Source organism: Somniosus microcephalus, chromosome 6 (genome assembly GCF_052327205.1).
Source record: "Somniosus microcephalus isolate GS21.2 chromosome 6, FLI_Smic_1.0, whole genome shotgun sequence".
Lineage (NCBI taxonomy): Eukaryota > Metazoa > Chordata > Chondrichthyes > Squaliformes > Somniosidae > Somniosus > Somniosus microcephalus.
This window is the reverse complement of record NC_140992.1, coordinates 227,243,550-227,261,294: the sequence shown is the minus strand read 5'-3', so window position 1 is coordinate 227,261,294 and position 17,745 is coordinate 227,243,550. Positions and strand designations below refer to the sequence as shown.

The following is a 17,745-nucleotide window of genomic DNA, read 5'->3' as shown; positions in this document are numbered from 1 at the left end:
GTCCTCTCCTTGGGTCTTATGCTATCGCTAATTTCCTTTGTTAGCCACGGTTGAGTAACCTTTTTTATTTTATTTTTATGCCAAACGGGGATGAACAAATTCTGTAGATCATCCATGCAATCTTTAAATATTTGCCATTGCCTATCCACCTTCAACCCTTTAAGTAACATTCCCCAATCCATCCTAGCCAACTTGTGCCTCATACCATCATAGTTTCCTTTATTTAAATTCAGGACTCCAGTCTCTGAGTCAACTACTTCACTCTCCATTTTAATGAAGAATTCTATCATATTATGATCGCTCCTCCCCAAGGGGCCTCGCAGAACAAGATTGCTAATTAATCCTTTCTCATTACATAATACCCAGTCTAAGATGGCCTGATCTCTAGTTGGTTCCTCGACATATTGGTCCAGGAAACCATCCCATATACACTCTAGGAATTCCTCCTCCACAGTATTGTTATTAATTTGGTTAGCCCAATCTATATGTAGATTAAAGTCACCCATGATAACTGCTGTGCCCTTATTGCACGTGTCTGTAATTTCCTGTTTAATGCCATCCCCAACCTCAGCATTACTGTTTGGGGGTCTGTATACAACTCCCACTAATGTTTTCTGCCCCTTGGTATTTCTCAGCTCTGCCCATACAGATTCCACATCATCAGAGCTAATGTCCATCCTTACTGTTGTGTTAATCTCCTCTTTAACCAGCAATGCTACCCAACCTCCTTTGCCTTTTTTCCTGACCTTCCTGAATATTGAATACCCCTGGATGTTGAATTCCCAATCTTGGTCACCCTGGAGCCATGTCTCCATAATCCCAATTCATCCACCTTATTACGAATGCTCCTCGCATTAAGACATAAAGCCTTCCGGCTTGATTTTTTAACAATCTTAGTCCTTTTAGAATTATTATTTACTGTGGCCCTGTTTGATTTACACCCTTGATTTCTCTGCCTTCCACTTTTGCTTTTCTCCTTCCTGTCTTTTGTTTCTATCCTTGGTTCCTTTTCCTCTGTCTCCCTGCACAGGTTCCCAACCCCCTGCCATTTTAGTTTAAACCCTCCCCAACAGCACTAGCAAACACTCCCCCTAAGACATTGGTTCCGGTCCCACTCAGGTGCAAACCGTCCAGGTTGCACTGGTCCCACCTCCCCCAGAACCAGTTCCAATGTCCCAGGAATTTGAATGCCTCCCCCTTGCACCATTCCTCTAGCCACGTATTCATCTGAAATATCCTTCTATTTCTACTCTGACTAGCATGTGGCACTGGTAGCAATCCTGAGATTACTACCTTTGAGGTCCTATTTTTTAATTTACCTCCTAACTTCCTATATTCAGCTTTTAGGATATCATCCCGGTTTTTACCTATATCATATTTAGAGGCTAGTATAGTAGTGGGACTGCACAGGGTGATGCACCAGAAATTAGCGGGTTGCAGCAAGGCCAGGGGGAAAAGATAGCTCGGGAGTCAGCTCTCCGGAGGGCGAGTTTGCGCGCATGAGTTCAGTGCGGCATCGGCAGCGGGTGGAGGTGGAGCAGCACGGCAGAGCGACTACAAGAGGCCCCAGAGGCTCAGGTAGGCCTCAGTGCGGCATCGGCAGTGGGTGGAGGCGGAGCAGCACGACTACAAGAGGCCCCAGAGGCTCAGGTAGGCCTCAGTGTGGCATCGGCAGCGGGTGGAGGCGGAGCAGCACGGCAGAGCGACTACAAGAGGCCCCAGAGGCTCAGGTAGGCCTCAGTGCGGCATCGGCAGCGGGTGGAGGTGGAGCAGCGCGGCAGAGCGACTACAAGAGGCCCCAGAGGCTCAGGTAGGCCTCACCAATCTCCAATCTCAGGCAAGGAGAGAGGTAAAAAATATTCAAGGTGTGACGTCACCACAAAACAGGTAGGTGATTGGTTGGAGTATTTCTCTCGTTTTAAAACTTTAAGTCTGTGGTTTATAGTTTTTAAGGTTGCTGTGGTGTACCAAGGCCTTTCTGGTGCAGAGTGACTTTTGGTAAACCATTTAACTGGTGTAACTAGAGGGATTGATTTAATTTAAATCCAATTAATTAAAGGGGATACTAGCATCTAAAATTGGGCAGAGGGTGTCCATAACTAACAATAAAAAATTTAATTAATTACATAGAATGGAGCAGGTGATGTGTTACTGTTGCGAGATGTGGGAGCCGGTGAACCCCATTGAGGCTCACGGTGATTACGTCTGTGACAAGTGCCTGCTGCTACAGGAACTCCAGCTCCGTGTTGATGAGCTGGAGTCTGAGCTTCAGACACTGCAACACATCAGGGAGGGGGAGAAGTACCTGGACTCTGTGTATCAGGAGGTGGTCACACCTATGAAGTTAAGTAATTCAGATGTAGCCCATGGTCAGGGACAGGATGGTGTGACTACGAGTGAGGCAGGTACGGGGATCCAGGAGGTAGAGCTGGAGGAGCCGCAGCCCTTGCTCTTGACCAACAGATTCGAGGTTCTTACTCCCTGTGGGGACAGGAGCAGGGACTGCAGGGAGGATGAGCAACCTGGCCACAGCACCGTGGAATGGGGGGCCATTCAAGAGGGGGGAGTAAATAGAAATGTTGTAGTGGTAGGGGATAGTATTATTAGGGGGATAGATAGAGTTCTCTGCAGCCGAGAGCGAGAGTCCCGAAGGCTGTGTTGCCTACCCGGTGCCAGGGTTAAGGACATCTCCTCTGGGCTGGAAAGAAACTTGCAGTGGGAGGGGGTGGATCCAGTTGTCGTGGTCCATGTTGGTACAAACGACATAGATAGGACTAGGAAGCCGGTTCTGTTGAAGGAGTATGAGCAGCTAGGGGTCAATTTAAAAAACAGAACCTCAAGGGTAATAATCTCTGGATTATTACCTGAGCCATGAGCGAATTTGGCTAGGACAAATAAAATTAGAGAGTTAAATGCGTGGCTCAAAGACTGGAGTGGGAGAAATGGGTTTTGCTTCCTGGGACACTGGCACCAGTACTGGGGCAGGAAGGAGCTGTTCCGTTGGGATGGGCTTCACTTGGCCAGTGCTGGGACTAGAGTCCTGGTGGATCATATAACTAGGGCTGTAGAGAGGGCTTTAAACTAACTAGTGGGGGGAGGTTCCTGGAGAGCAAATAATAAAAATGACAACAGAGAAGGTCATAGACTTAGGTAGCAGTGGGGAAATTAAAAACCGAGCATGTCAGGAAGGGGCAGAAGGTATGGAGTAAAAGGTAAAGTAATAAAAAGGGCAAAAGCAGGAACTAAGTGTCACAAAACATATTTGAAAGTTCTCTATCTGAATGCACGTAGCATTCGTAACAAAATAGATGAGTTAATGGCACAAATAACTACATATGGGTATGATCTTGTGGCCATTACAGAAACATGGCTGCAGGGTGACAATGCCTGGGAATTAAACATACCAGGTTATTTAACGATCAGGAAGGACAGGCAGGAAGGAAGGGGAGGTGGGGTGGCTATGTTAATAAAGGAAGGAATCACTGTAATACAGAGAAATGATATTGGGTCAAAAGATCAGGACAATGAAACAGTTTAGGTGGAGGTAAGGAATAATAAGGGGAAAAAACACTAGTGGGTGTAGTCTATAGGCCTCCGAACAGTTGCAACTCTGTTGGACGGAGTATCAATCAGGAAATAGTTGAGGCTTGTAATAAGGGAGCATCTATAATTATGGGGGATTTTAACTATCATATTAATTGGACAAATCAAATTGGGCAGGGCTGCCTTGAGGATGAGTTCATTGAGTGTATTAGGGATGGGTTTCTTGAGCAGTATGTAACTGAACCGACCAGGGGGCAAGCAACCTTAGATCTGGTCCTGTGTAACGAGACAGGATTAATTAAAAATGTCCTAGTAAAGGATCCCCTTGGAATGAGTGACCATAACATGGTTGAATTCCATATTTAATTAGAGGGTGAGAAGGTTGGATCTCAAACAAGCGTGCTAAGCTTGAATAAAGGAGACTATGAAGGTATGAGAGCGGAATTGAGTAGAGTGGATTGGGAAAATAGATTAAAGGGTAAGACGATACATGATCAGTGGTGTACATTTAAGGAGTTATTTTACAACTTCCAAAAAAAATATATTCCACTGAGAAGAAAAGGGTGTAAAAGAAAAGACAGCCATCCGTGGCTAAGAAATTAAGGATAGTATTCGACTAAAAACAAGGGCATATAAGGTAGCCAAATCTAGTGGGAGGATAGAGGATTGGGAAAGCTTTAAAAGAGAGCAAAAAATAACAAAAAGATGATTAAGAAAGGGAAGATAGATTATGAAAGTAAATTAGCAAAAAATATAAAAACAGATAGTAAGAGTTTTTATAGTTATATAAAAAGAAAAAGGGTGGCTAAAGTAAATGTTGGTCCCTTAGAGGATGAGACCGGGAAATTAATGGTGGGAAAAACACTGAATGAATATTTTGTATCAGTCTTTATAGTAGAAGACACTAAGAATATCCCAACACTGGACAAACAGGGGGCTATGGGGGGGAGGAGCTAAACACGATCAAAATCACTAAGGAAGTGGTACTCGGTAAAATAATGGGACTCAAGGCGGATAAATCACCTGGACCTGATGGCTTACATCCTAGGGTCTTGAGGGAAGTGGCGGTAGGGATTGTGGATGCATTGGTAATAATTTTCCAAAACTCCCTGGACTCAGCAAAGGTCCCGGCAGACTGGAAAACTGCTAATGTAATGCCCTTATTTAAAAAGGGCAGTAGACAGAAGGCTAGAAACTATAGACCGGTTAGCCTAACATCTGTGGTAGGTAAAATATTGGAGTCCATTATTAAGGAGACAATAACAGGACATTTGGATAATCATAATTTAATAGGACAAAGTCAGCATGGTTTTATGAAGGGGAAGTCATGTTTGACAAATTTGCTGGAGTTCTTTGAGGAAGTAACATATAGGGTGGATAAAGGGGAACCAGTGGACGTAGTGTATTTAGACTTCCAAAAGGCATTTGACAAGGTGCCACACAAAAGATTATTGCTTAAGATAAAAAATCACGAGATTGGGGGTAATATTCTGGCATGGATAGAGGATTGGCTATCTAACAGAAGGCAGAGAGTTGGGATAAATGGTTCATTCTCGGACTGGCAATCAGTAACTAGTGGTGTTCCACAGGGGTCAGTGCTGGGTCCCCAACTCTTTACAATCTATATTAACGATTTGGAGGAGGGGACCGAGTGTAACATATCAAAGTTTGCAGATGATACTAAGATGGGAGGGAAAGTAGTGAGTGAGGAGGACATAAAAAACCTGCAAGGGGACATAGACAGGCTAATTAAGTGGGCAGAGATTTGGCAGATGGAATACAATACTGGAAAGTGTGAGGTTATGCACTTTGGCAGGAAAAATCGTAGAGCAAGTTATTATCTTAATGGCAAGAAACTGGAAAGTACTGAAGTACAAAGGGATCTGGGGGTCCTGGTGCACGAAACTCAAAAGGTTAGTATGCAGGTGCAGCAAGTGATTAAGAAGGCCAATGGAATGTTGGCTTTCATTGCTAGGGGGATAGAATATAAAAATAGGGAGGTATTGCTTCAGTTGTACAAGGTATTGGTGAGACCGCACCTGGAATACTGCATACAATTTTGGTGTCAGTACAAAGAAGGTTCACTCGGTTAATCCTGGGGATGAGGGGATGGACATATGAGGAGAGGTTGAGTAGATTGGGACTCTACTCATTGGAGTTCAGAAGAATGAGAGGCGATCTTATTGAAACATATAAGATTGTGAAGGGGTTGGATCGGATGGATGCAGGGAAGATGTTCCCGATGATGGGTGAAACTAGAACTAGGGGGCATAGTCTTAGACTAAGGGGCTGCTCTTTCAAAACTGAGATGAGGAGGAACTACTTCACTCAGAGGGTGGTAGGTCCATGGAATATGCTGCCCCAAAAAGCTGTAGAAGCTACATCATTACATAAATTTAAAACAGAAATAGACAGTTTCCTAGAAGTAAAGGGAATTAAGGGTTACGGGGAGCGGGCAGGAATTTGGACATGAGTCTAGGTTCGGATCGGTCATGGCCCTGTGGGTAGCGGAGCGGGCCCAGGGGCCGTGTAGCCTGATCCTGCTCCTATTTTGTGTGTCTAATTCTGTTAGATTCAGGAGATGGTTCTGTGATAGTAGATTGGCGGTTAGGATCAGATCAGCCATGATCTTATTGAATGGCGGAGCAGGCTCGAGGGGCCGATTGGCCTACTCCTGCTCCTATTTCTTATGTTCTTATGTTCTTATGTTCTAGCTGCACAGGACTCAGATGAGGACCTCGATGGGGAGGCCTTTAGAAGAAGGGTGATGGGCATGCACATGAAGATCATAGGTGCAATGGCAAGGGTGCCGGAGAGTCTGTCGGCAATGGTAAGGAGCGTGGAGGAGTGCACCTCTAACATTGCACAAAGCTCTGCACACACCATGGAGCCCATCATTTCCAGTCTGCAAATGATGGTAGACTCCCAGAGAGACCGTGGTGACCCAGACCTGATACTGTGTGTGATGGGCGATCTGGCAGCTTCCATTGCAGCACAGGTGGAAGCGATGCAACGTCTTAGTGCTGTAATGCAGTCTATGTTTGGTGGCATCCAATCTCAGACTGCTCTCATTGCATTCTCAGCTTGATGCCATGCAAGCTCTGACTGCTGACATCGTGACTGGGTCGACTACCATCGACCGGGGTTTTCACGGTGTCGCATCAGGCCAGCAATCTGTGCTCCAACAGATTGGCAGTGATGCTGAGGTTCTGCCCTAGGGGAGTTGCAGTGGGTCAGTAGAGCGAGAACCTGCTTTCCTCTCTCAGGATGACAGCATTCCTGCTCCCACCACTAGCAGTCCACCATTGCCAATGTCGCTGCCTGTCACCCAGCCAGCCCAGACTGCTGCCGCCCATGCTGAGGTAGTGCAGTCTACAGCTGGGCCTTCTAGGCCCAGGGCTGGTCAAAGGCATCCTGCAAGGCCATCTGAAGTCTCCCGCACGGACACTCAGCCACTCGGCCAACACTTCGTAGGAGCACTGGAGTAGGTAAAGGCACTGTAACGAAGGGCACTAAGGGATTGCACAAGGGCGAATAGTTAATGCTGTTGTTGTAAATATGTGTTCACTGATTATTGATAAATGTATTATGATTTTGGATGATTTTGTGGTGTCTCTCATTTCAGCTTTGTGCTGTGATATGGCCTGTGACAGGGGTGGAATGATGGGGATGTGGTGAGCAACGGGGATCTGGGGTTTAATTTATTGGAACCGCCTTCTGATGAGGCGGTCATGGACTGCCCTTCCAGAAGGCCGATTGAGTGTCTACCTCCTCCCTTACTCCTGATCCTCCTCCTCCTCCTCCTTCCCCTTCTCCTCCTCCTCCTCATTTTCCTCTTCCTCCTGAGGTGATCCTGCAATCCCTGCTGGCAAGGGCTGGGCTCTCATGATGGCCAAGTTGTGGAGCATGCAGCAGACTATGATGAAATGGGACACCCACTCTGGCGAGTACTGAAGGGCTGCTCCCGAGCGGTCAGTGGCCTAGAGCAGCCCAGTAGTCTGGTCGATGATGTTCCTGGTGGCGGCATGGCTCTCATTATATGAGTGCTGAGCAGGAATGTTGGGGTTGCGGAGGGGTGTCATGAGCCAGGTGAAGACCGGATAGCCCTTGTCTCCGACTAGCCAGTCGCGAGCTTGATGTGGTGGCTGGAAGAGTGCTGGCACACCAGTCTGGCGCAGGATGAAGGCATCATGGCTGCTGCCAGGATAGTGGGCATTGACATTGAGGACTCGCTGTCTGTGGTCATACACCAATTGCACATTAAGTGAGTAGCAGCCTTTGCGGTTATGGAACACCTCAGGATTGTTATGCGGCGCCTGCAAAGCCACGTGTGTGCAGTCAATGGCATCCTGCACCATGGGGAAACCCGCTATCCTGGCAAAGCCACATGCACATTTGTCCTGCTTCTCTCTGGTGATGGGGAAGGAAATGTAGTCCCTTCTCCTACTCCAGAGAGCCTCTGTGATCTCCCGGATGCAGCGATGAATGGCAAACTGTGAGATGTTCGCTATATCTCCTGTTACATACTGGAAGGAACCGCTGGTGAAGAAATTGATGGCGACAGTGACTTTGACTACCATTGAGAGAGCCATGGTCGCCCTGATCTGAGGCGCAAGGTCTGGTTGCAGGAGGTGGCAGAGTTCAGTGACCACATGCTTGCTGAAGCGGAGCCTTCTAATCCACTGCTCCTCACTTAATTGGAGGTAGGAGAAGTGCTCTCAGAATACCCTCGGAGGGTAAGGCCTCCTGTTGAGAGCCCTGATGGCCCTCCTCCTCCATTTGGCCACATTTTGTAATCTTTCTCGCTGCCTCCGCTCCCTCCACAATAGATCCTGGAGGGCGAGGTCGCCTGCCAGTACAGCGGCCATTAATGTAACCAAGTGTAGCACTTTGAAATTTTGTCAGAATAAATGTAACAAAGTTTTAGTAGCCACAACACTCCTGATACTAAAGAACCTTTCAATGACTGAATTAAACTCTTGCACAATCGCAAACTGACGAAGAAGCAGTGAAACAGCACTAACCTGACAGCTGTAACTGATCCCTTTAAATAGCACCCCTGGAGCTGCCATCCGCCTGCTTCATGCCTCCTCTTCCTGTCATTGTCAGGGTGAGACGCTAAGGCAGGGGGTGATAATCAATTTGGCAGATCGGGTGCTGAGTGAACGTTGCACGCTCACTGATGTCACGATCTGCCTGGCGCTAAAGCCCCAGGCGCTAACTGTTAACGGCGCCGCTAAGGGGTGACTGGATAATGGGGTGTGGTGCTGGATTCGCCTCACCTCGGCGCTACTTCATTAGCGCCCCCACCAAGCGCTAACGGGCGATGCTAGCCAACCGAATTTCTCCCTCATAAACTTTCTGCTGTCAATGAAGGTCACGTTTTTAATTTGAAATAATAACCATGGGTGGGGGCGGAGAATGAAGATTTTAATATCTGGTAAAATCCTAAACCCATTCTTTATAAATGCATTTTTAATATCACACAGAGGAAATCATTCCCATTGATGTCACACAAAAGTGTTATTTCATTTAAAAAATAATTATGTTCTGCGAAACACTTAAAATATTATCAACACTGCAGGGCATCATGGCAGAAACTGCGGCGGCAAACAGTGAGCAACTTCGGAGAAGAAACAACTAATCAACATTGAAGACTCAGAAAGAACAATCACATTAAAAAAAAGTCAACAAAGAAAAAGAAGGGCTGATTTCTTGATCAGGCGCTCCCAGTGTGCAGCGACACTCTTGAGGAGTTCTGAGCAGGAAACCAGGAGGTGCAGCCCCTGGTTTTCTGGAAGGAAATCAAGGTCCATGGACCTCTGGTTTCCTGACCAGCACTCTCTGCCAGCGCCACTCCACACTGGGAGCATCCAATTGGCGGATCAGCCCTGTAGTCAGAAGAGCAGAAGCTGTAAAAAAAACGATGAGTAGGAAAATAAAAGTGGTCCCAAAGAAAGAGTTAAACAAAGAAATAAAGTATGGAATTGGAAAAGGCCACTTGGCCCAACAAGCCTACTCCTTCCACAGACTTTTCATGGATTCTGCCACATCCAACTGAGAAAAAAATTCTGTAAAATCCCTCCTTCGTTCTTGCAGATAACCCAGGAAAACTCCACAGTATCTACCTATGCTTATATTTCCTTTATTCCATCCCGGTCAGTTACTTTTCACAGATGATACTCTCATGGTCCCAGCACCGAGGAGCTAACTGTGTTTCATGGGGTATTTGATCATCTCTGTCTATGGTTATTTCTATAATGTTCAATCATGCAGCTATTTAGCCTGTTTTTAAATATTCACACAGCCAAAACTGTCAGGTTAATATTGGAATAATAACCTTGTTAACTGAATTACTTCAACACAAGATTTGGATGCCTTATCTAGACAAAGTTCTGCTTAAAATGAGGTTGTCAGGTTAATAAGAGTTGGATTAATGAGACTGTAACATAACTCTTTCACAGCACAGGCCCAATTATCCCACTTGCAGCCAGCTGACTAATTAAAGTTAGTGTGAGCTCAAAGAATATATCCAGTGGCCGAAATATTACTATAACAGCATAAAATTCACAGAACAGCTGATATCTTCCTACCCTGACTTGAAAGTTGCTGATTTTGCTTGTATTTTATTTTGTTTGGGCTTAATGCTATTAAAGGTTCTTTCTTAATGAATACTTTTAATGTACATATATAAATTAGCCCTTCTTATATACTTAAAAAGAATCCTGTATCGCCTGGTGGATAATAAATGGAATGTAAACTGCATGAGGCTATAAATAAGGGGCTGCTGAGTTTGGTGCCAAGTCCAACTGTTACAAGGTATAAAACAGGTCACAAAACCATTATAAATTTCAAAGTAAACATTCTGTGATTTGCTTACATTGGGCTGGTTCATTTGGTAGTTACTGATCAGGCTGGCATAGTGTCCATTTTCACGCATTAATGCCTCATGTTTTCCTTTTTCCTTAATTTTGCCATCTTCCAATAAAAGGATTTCATCACAGTGCTCTAAATACTAAAGATAATAAAAACAAATTGGACACGGGTTATCTGTACAATTCTAACAATCCTGGTGTTTTTCCATGCGCTCCTAATTGTGAAAGCCTTCTATAAAAGTCACATAGATATTACAGTAGGGTAAGGGTGAGAGAAGCTACTTCATATACTCTGACAGGCAGCATCAACTATTCAGAAATGAGTGACAAACAGATCTCAATGTAAATTAGTGTAATAGATTTTGAAGTACAGCATCCATATTTAAGCAGCTTCTTTTAATGCAAACATTATGTTACTGAGTTTAACTTTCATTGAAAACACGCATTTCTACAGAGAAAATTGGTAGCTTTGAATGCAGGTATATTTACCCAGAATTCAATGTTTAAAAATTTTAAGAAAGGGTGTAAGGGCTCCCTCACTGCACCATACCTACCAGAATCATACTTAGCTGCTGTAAAAGTTGTTAAATATATAGAAGTGGATTCTCCTTGGTGGTGGTAACATTTGGGGGCGGGACCATCCAGACACTGTGTGACCCTAACCCATTTTCCTGGATCGGGCTATTAATGCAGGTCTGGCTCTCAGCAGGATCCCTGCCACCAAGAGGGAGCCCACCACTGCCAGGACACAAAATCCCAATGGTGGTGCACACAGATGGTACACACTGGCTGACCTGATAGATGTCATCTGAGCTGCATAGAAGTTCAAGGCAGTTATAGTTTTCAAGAGAAAAAGCAGAGCTGTCCATAAGGTGGATGAAGTTTGCAGGTCAAAGTTCAGGAGACGGTAATGTAGTGTATGTACCCGTCTACCTTTAAGGAAACTATTGCATGTAACCGTTCACCTTTAAGAGAACTACTTTAGGTGTGGCACTACTTGTTTGGCTTCTGTATACTGTAATACTGACAGTGACCACACCAGTATATAAGCGTTGTGGTAGGATTCCTTGGGCAGATTCGCCCTGACCTTCGAATAGTAAAGTCCTGTTTGTTTGTTACTCCTGAAGTCTGTGTCGTTATTAACTGCACAACCCACAGACTTTACAGTGGCGACGAGTCCGATCGTAACCTGCGGCAAGACTACCAAAGCAACTAAAGAGCGTCGAAGAGAGGCAACCGCCCTCGTCGTTCTGCTGGGAGAAAACACGAGGCTGCAGCAATAGAAAGGAGGAAGACTTTAGCAACAAAAGCTTCCATCAGCAACAGGCACTGACTGTCCCTTCTGCCACGGTGCGGAGTGAGCCGATCAGCAGGAAGCAAGGCGGCCACGGAGACTGTGAGTAAGGGAAAGTGTAAAGAATATCCGGAGGATAAGGGCTGTGCACTCGACCACGGTCGAGGGGGAAAGGAGCCGGACGGAAAGTCGGGTCCAACGGCGTCGTGAGACAGCCAGACCGCGATCGGCGGGAAAGCCGGGCAGCGACCGAAGCCACGAAGCGCTGAGACTGGGAGCGTAGGCGCGGGAAGAGAGAAACTCAGCCGCAGCCGGGGAGGGAAGCACCAGACTGCGAGAGGGCTGGGAGGCGAATGGGAACCGAGTGTGCGGGAGAAACAGAGCCGACCAAGGGAGACTGCGCGAGAGCCAGTCCAGCGGCTGAACTGTTCTCCGCCAACGGGAGTACCCAGCGCCGGTAGAGCCGAGCGGGCGGGAGAGAGAGAGACAGAGCCGAGCAAAGGGAGAGAGACTGCGCGAGAGCCAGTCCAGCAGCTGAACTGTTCTCCGTCAACGGGGTGTACCCAGAGCCGGTAGAGCCGTGCGAGCGGGAGAGAGAGACAGAGCCGAGTAAGGGGAACTGTGCGAGAGCCAGCCCAGCGGCTGAACCTGTCCGCTGTGGGGAAAGCGTACCCCTCCCACCAGGGAAGAAACGCGGGAAGCCGCCATTAGGCGGAGAAGACGACAGACGCGGGAAACCGCCATTGAAGGGGTGGGGAGAGAAGGAAAGAGCGGGGAACCGCCATTTTCGCGGGAAAAGCCGCCATCTTAGAAAAAAAAAGAAAAAAAAAATAATAATTTAAAGAAATACTTGTGTTCACAGAATCACAGAATCACAGAAACCTCACAGTGCAGATAGAGGCCATTTCGGCCCATCGAGCCTGCACCGACACATATCCCACCCGATCCCCGTAACCCCACGTATTTAATCCCCCAAACACTAAGGGTCAATTTTTATCATAGCCAATCAACCTAACCCAAAATGTGCTGTGCTTTCAGTGCAGTGTAGCATAGAATATACTCGAGTAACAGGATGGTCGGCATACACAACAATGTATCTAAGCTTTACACACTTATGCACAAGCAGAAGGCCGTGAAGAATAAGCCCTCGTTATCCTGCATGTGATGAATCTATAGCCTTGAATGACAGTGACTTTAACCTCCTCCTGAGGTCCCCACCATCACAGTCTTCAGCCAATTTGATTCACTCCATGTGACATCAAGAAACGATTGAGTGCACTAGACAAAGCAAAGGCTGTAGGCTCCAACAACATCCAGCTGTATTGCGGAAGACCTGTGCTCCAGAACTAGCTAATCTGTTCCAGTACAGCTACAACACTGGCATCTACCCGACAATGTGGAAAATTGCCCAGGTATGTCCGGCCCACAAAAAGCAGGACAAACCCAACCTGGCCCCTTACCACCCCATCAGCCTACTCCCAATCATCAGCAAAAGTGATGGAATGAGTCATCAACAGTGCTATTAAGTAGCACTTACCAATAATCTGCTCACCGATGTACAGTCTGGGTTCCGCTAGGACCACTCGGCTGCATACCTTATTTCAGCCTTGGTCCAAACATGAACACAGGAGCTGAATTCCAGAGGTGAGGTAAGAGTTACTGGCCTTAACATCATTGTAGCATTCGACCGAGTGTGATACCAAGGAGCCCGAGTAAAACTGAAGTCAATGGGGTTTAGGGGGAAAGCTCTCCAGTGGCTGAAGTACGTGACACAAAGGAAGATGGTTGTGGCTGTTGGAGGCCAATTATTTCGGCCCCAGGACATCGCTGCTGGTATTCCTCAAGGCAGCGTCCTAGGCCCAACTTTCTTCAGCGCCAGAGAATCCGGCCTCGGGTGACTGTCTGTGTGGAGTTTGCACATTCTCCCCGTGTTTGCGTGGGTTTCCTCCGGGTGCTCCGGTTTCCTCCCACAGTCCAAAGGTGTGCGGTTGTTCCCAAGGAAAGGAAGATGCCTGAGCGTGGGGACATCAACGATTTTAATTCTGAGATAGAAGACTGGACCACGTACGTGGAACGTATTGAGATACATTGTAAGGCTAATAAAATAGCAAAGGATGAAAAAGCTTTAACCTTACTTAACATAATGGGTGCGAAAACATTCGGGTTGTTGAAGCATCTTCTCTCACCAGCTAAACCGGCGGATCAGACTTTCGATGATATTGTAGCAGTGCTGAAGGATCACTTGAACCCCGCACCGTTGATGTTGGCTGAACGATTCAAATTCTATGCAAGAACGCAACGGAAAGACGAAAGCAACGCGGAATACTTGGTCGAACTGCGTAGGCTAGCGAAACACTGCCAGTTCGGAGGGAATCTGACAGAGGCACTGCGAGACAAGTTCGTATGCGGATTGTCCAAGGAAGGGACGCAAAAGCGACTACTCGAAGAGAACGATCTTCCACTGGATAAGGCTGTCCTTATCGCAGCATCAAACGAAGCCGCAGCGAAAGGAACTGCGGAAATGCAGCTAAAGGCAGCGGCACTCAGGGTACAACAAATTACTTCGGGTACAACGAAATGCTATCGTTGTGGGAAGACAACACACGACCAGAACCAATGCTGGTTTAAAAAACAAGAATGTAGGAAATGTGGCAAGCTCGGTCACATGGCTAAGGTATGCCGGTCAGGAACGACGTACAACAATAATGAGTCACCACAAAAATGGTACAGAAAGGTACAAGAGGTGACTAGGAAGAGTCTGAAGGAACAGAAGTCGGACTCACACTCCAACTGCAAAGGACTGGACAGTCTAAGAATTCACAATGTGAGTAATGAAGCTGACCGACAGACTATCTGGATCACGCTACAGATTGCCAAAGTCCAAGTAAAAATGGAAGTGGACACCGGATCGGCGTTGACGGTCATGAATAAGCATGACTATAAAAAGTTATTCAAGCATATTCCACTACGGGATACGGAACTAGTACTGCAGACATACACGGGGCACAAAGTATTCCCCATCGGAAAGATAGAAGTCAAGGTGAGATACAAGGATAAAGATCACCACCGGTTGGACCTGTATGTGTTGCCTGAGGGAGGTCCACCACTTCTGGGATGGGAGTGGATCCGAAAAATAAAGATGGACTGGCATTCACTAAACACCATGACGGTGGATTCCGGAAAAGAGGATGTCAAACCTGAACGGTTGTCCAGAATATTGGACGAAGCTAAAGAGGTATTCCAGCAAGGACGGGGAACACTGCGAGGAATTAAAGCAAAGGTTAAGATTGCAGAACACGCAAGCCCAAAGTTTTTTAAGGCCAGATCGGTACCTTACGCAATACGACCAGCTGTGGAGGCAGAACTGGAAGAACTTGAACGATCAGGGGTCCTGTCAAAAGTGGACTGGAGTGAGTGGGCCACGCCCATTGTTCCCGTCATGAAGTCCTCACCAAGTAATAAGCCAGGGGGACCGGGGAAGGTCCGTATCTGCAGAGATTTCAAGATCACAGTGAATCCGGTGCTTCACACGGTACAATACCCGCTTCCGCGGATTGAAGATATCTTTGCTTCGTTGGCTGGAGGGAAGCACTTCACCAAGATAGACCTGGCTCAGGCATATTTACAGATGGAGGTCGAGGAAGAGTCACGCCAGTACCTCACCATCAACACACACAGAGGCTTGTATTGCTATAATAGACTGGTCTTTGGGGTAGCTTCGGCGCCAGCAATTTGGCAGAGGGCCATGGAGCAGGTATTACAAGGAATTCCAAGCACGCAGTGCTACTTAGATGATATTCTGATCACGGGGAAAGACGAGGAAGAACACCTCACAAATTTGAAACTGGTACTCACCAGGTTGAAGGAGTATGGCCTTCGGGTTAATCGCAAGAAGTGTGAGTTCTTCCAAAAACGGATCTCATACTGCGGTCATGTCATTGACCGAGAGGGACTGCACAAGTCACCTGAAAAGATAGAAGTGGTCGTGAAGGCCCCCGCTCCAGGAAACGTATCACAGTTAAGATCATTCTTGGGGTTGATTAATTACTATCACAAGTTTCTGCCAAATTTATCCACGGTGCTGCATCCGCTGAATGCTCTGTTGCGGAAAGATACACCATGGAAGTGGAGTGAGGAATGCAGAAAGGCTTTTCGCAGAAGCAAGGAGTTGATTACCTCTGAAGAAGTGTTGGCTCATTTCAACCCAACGTTACCCCTTCGTCTAGCTTGTGATGCTTCCCCGTACGGAATTGGAGCAGTACTGTCGCACAGGCTACCAAATGGCTCGGAAAGGCCAGTGGCATTCGCGTCCCGATCGTTGACACCCGCAGAGCGAAATTATGCTCAAATAGATAGGGAGGCCCTCAGTCTGGTGTGGGGCGTGAAGAAATTCAATCATTACCTGCAATGTAAGAAGTTCACATTACTGACAGACCACCAGCCGTTGGTGTCCATATTCAACCCAAACAAGGCCGTTTCCACCATGACAGCACAAAGGTTACAAAGGTGGTCCGTGTTACTTGGGGCACACCAATATGACATCGAATACAAAAGGTCCAAACAGCATGGAAATGCTGATGGGTTATCGCGCTTGCCATTACCGATGGTAGAAGAAGCAAGTACAGTGGACCCAGTAGAGATGTTCCACTCATCCATAGTGGAGTGTTTACCGATAACAAACTCAATGATTGAGAATGAGACAAGGAATGACCCGACTCTTTCACGAGTCTATGATTTAACGGTGGAGGGATGGCCAGCACAGAGCGAACCAACACTGCAAGCATTTTCACAGAGGAAAGAACAACTGTCAGTGTGTCGAGGAACCCTGATGTGTGGATCTAGAGTGGTGATTCCACCCAAACTCCAAAGGAAGGTGCTAAAGGAGCTGCACGAAGGACATCTGGGTGGAGTGAAGATGAAGAACCTAGCAAGAGCGTTTGTGTGGTGGCCAGGCATTGATGGAGACATCGAAGAGATCACTAAGAACTGCCTAGGATGTCAGAGGGTTCAGAACGCGCCACCACAGGCTCCTCTGCATCCATGGGAGTGGCCCTCATCTCCTTGGCAAAGAGTACACATCGACTTTGCTGGTCCATTTATGGACTCGATGTTTCTAATAGCGGTGGATGCCCACTCCAAGTGGCCGGAAGTAATTAAGATGACCACCACCACCACGGAAAAAACCATCACAGTGTTAAGGACTATGTTTGCTAGGAATGGCCTGCCGGAACAGATCTGTTCTGATAATGGACCGCAATTTGTGTCCGAAGAATTCAAGAAATTCTTAAAGAGCAATGGGGTTAAGCACTACACGTCAGCCCCATACCACCCCGCCTCCAATGGATTGGCTGAAAGGTTTGTCCAGACCTTCAAGAAGGCCATAAAGGCCATGGGTAATGAAGACATAAATCTACAACATAAGGGGATAGCTTTTTGTTGGCCTACCGGAATGCAACACATGCGGTCACAAATCAAACTCCCGCCATGATGTTTTTTAATAGACGCCTAAGATGCCGGCTGGATTTACTCAAACCAAACGTCAGAAGGGACGTAGAGAACCAGCAATTCCAAGGCATGAATGAAAGGGCCACTAGATCTTTCCAGATCGGTCAACGAGTTTTGGCCCGGGACTACCGTACCGAGAAATGGCAGCCTGGAACTATTGGAAAAAGGCTAGGGCCGTTGATGTATACGGTGGACATTGGGGACAATATAATAAGGCGCCATGTGGACCAGATCATAGGGTCCGCCACAAATGGGCAACCGACTTCACCACCTTACCCGGGTAATGTTGAAACTGAGATACCCAGAACACCTACTTCCGATCTGGTAATACTGGAATCAGATGAACCTGACACTGTTTTTCAAGCCGAATCGACTTTGCCAGAAGCACATGCTAGCCCGCCGGGAATGACGACACCACTGCGGCGTTATCTGGACAGAATCCGGAAACCTCCAGAAAGACTGAATCTATGAACTGTCTTACATAAGCTGTATATATGTTATAATGTATGTTTACTAAGGAATCAGTAT

General features: G+C 46.8%; 1 protein-coding gene across 1 annotated transcript in view; it reads right to left on the bottom strand.

Moving 5' to 3' along the window:
- Positions 1–17,745, bottom strand: part of abcc12 (ATP-binding cassette, sub-family C (CFTR/MRP), member 12) — a 146,713-nt gene that overhangs the window by 83,916 nt on the left and 45,052 nt on the right. The window contains exon 14 of the mRNA XM_085991509.1: positions 10,424–10,558. Within this exon, the coding sequence (XP_085847635.1) occupies positions 10,424–10,558 (135 nt within the window). The remainder of the gene's footprint in view (positions 1–10,423; positions 10,559–17,745) is intronic.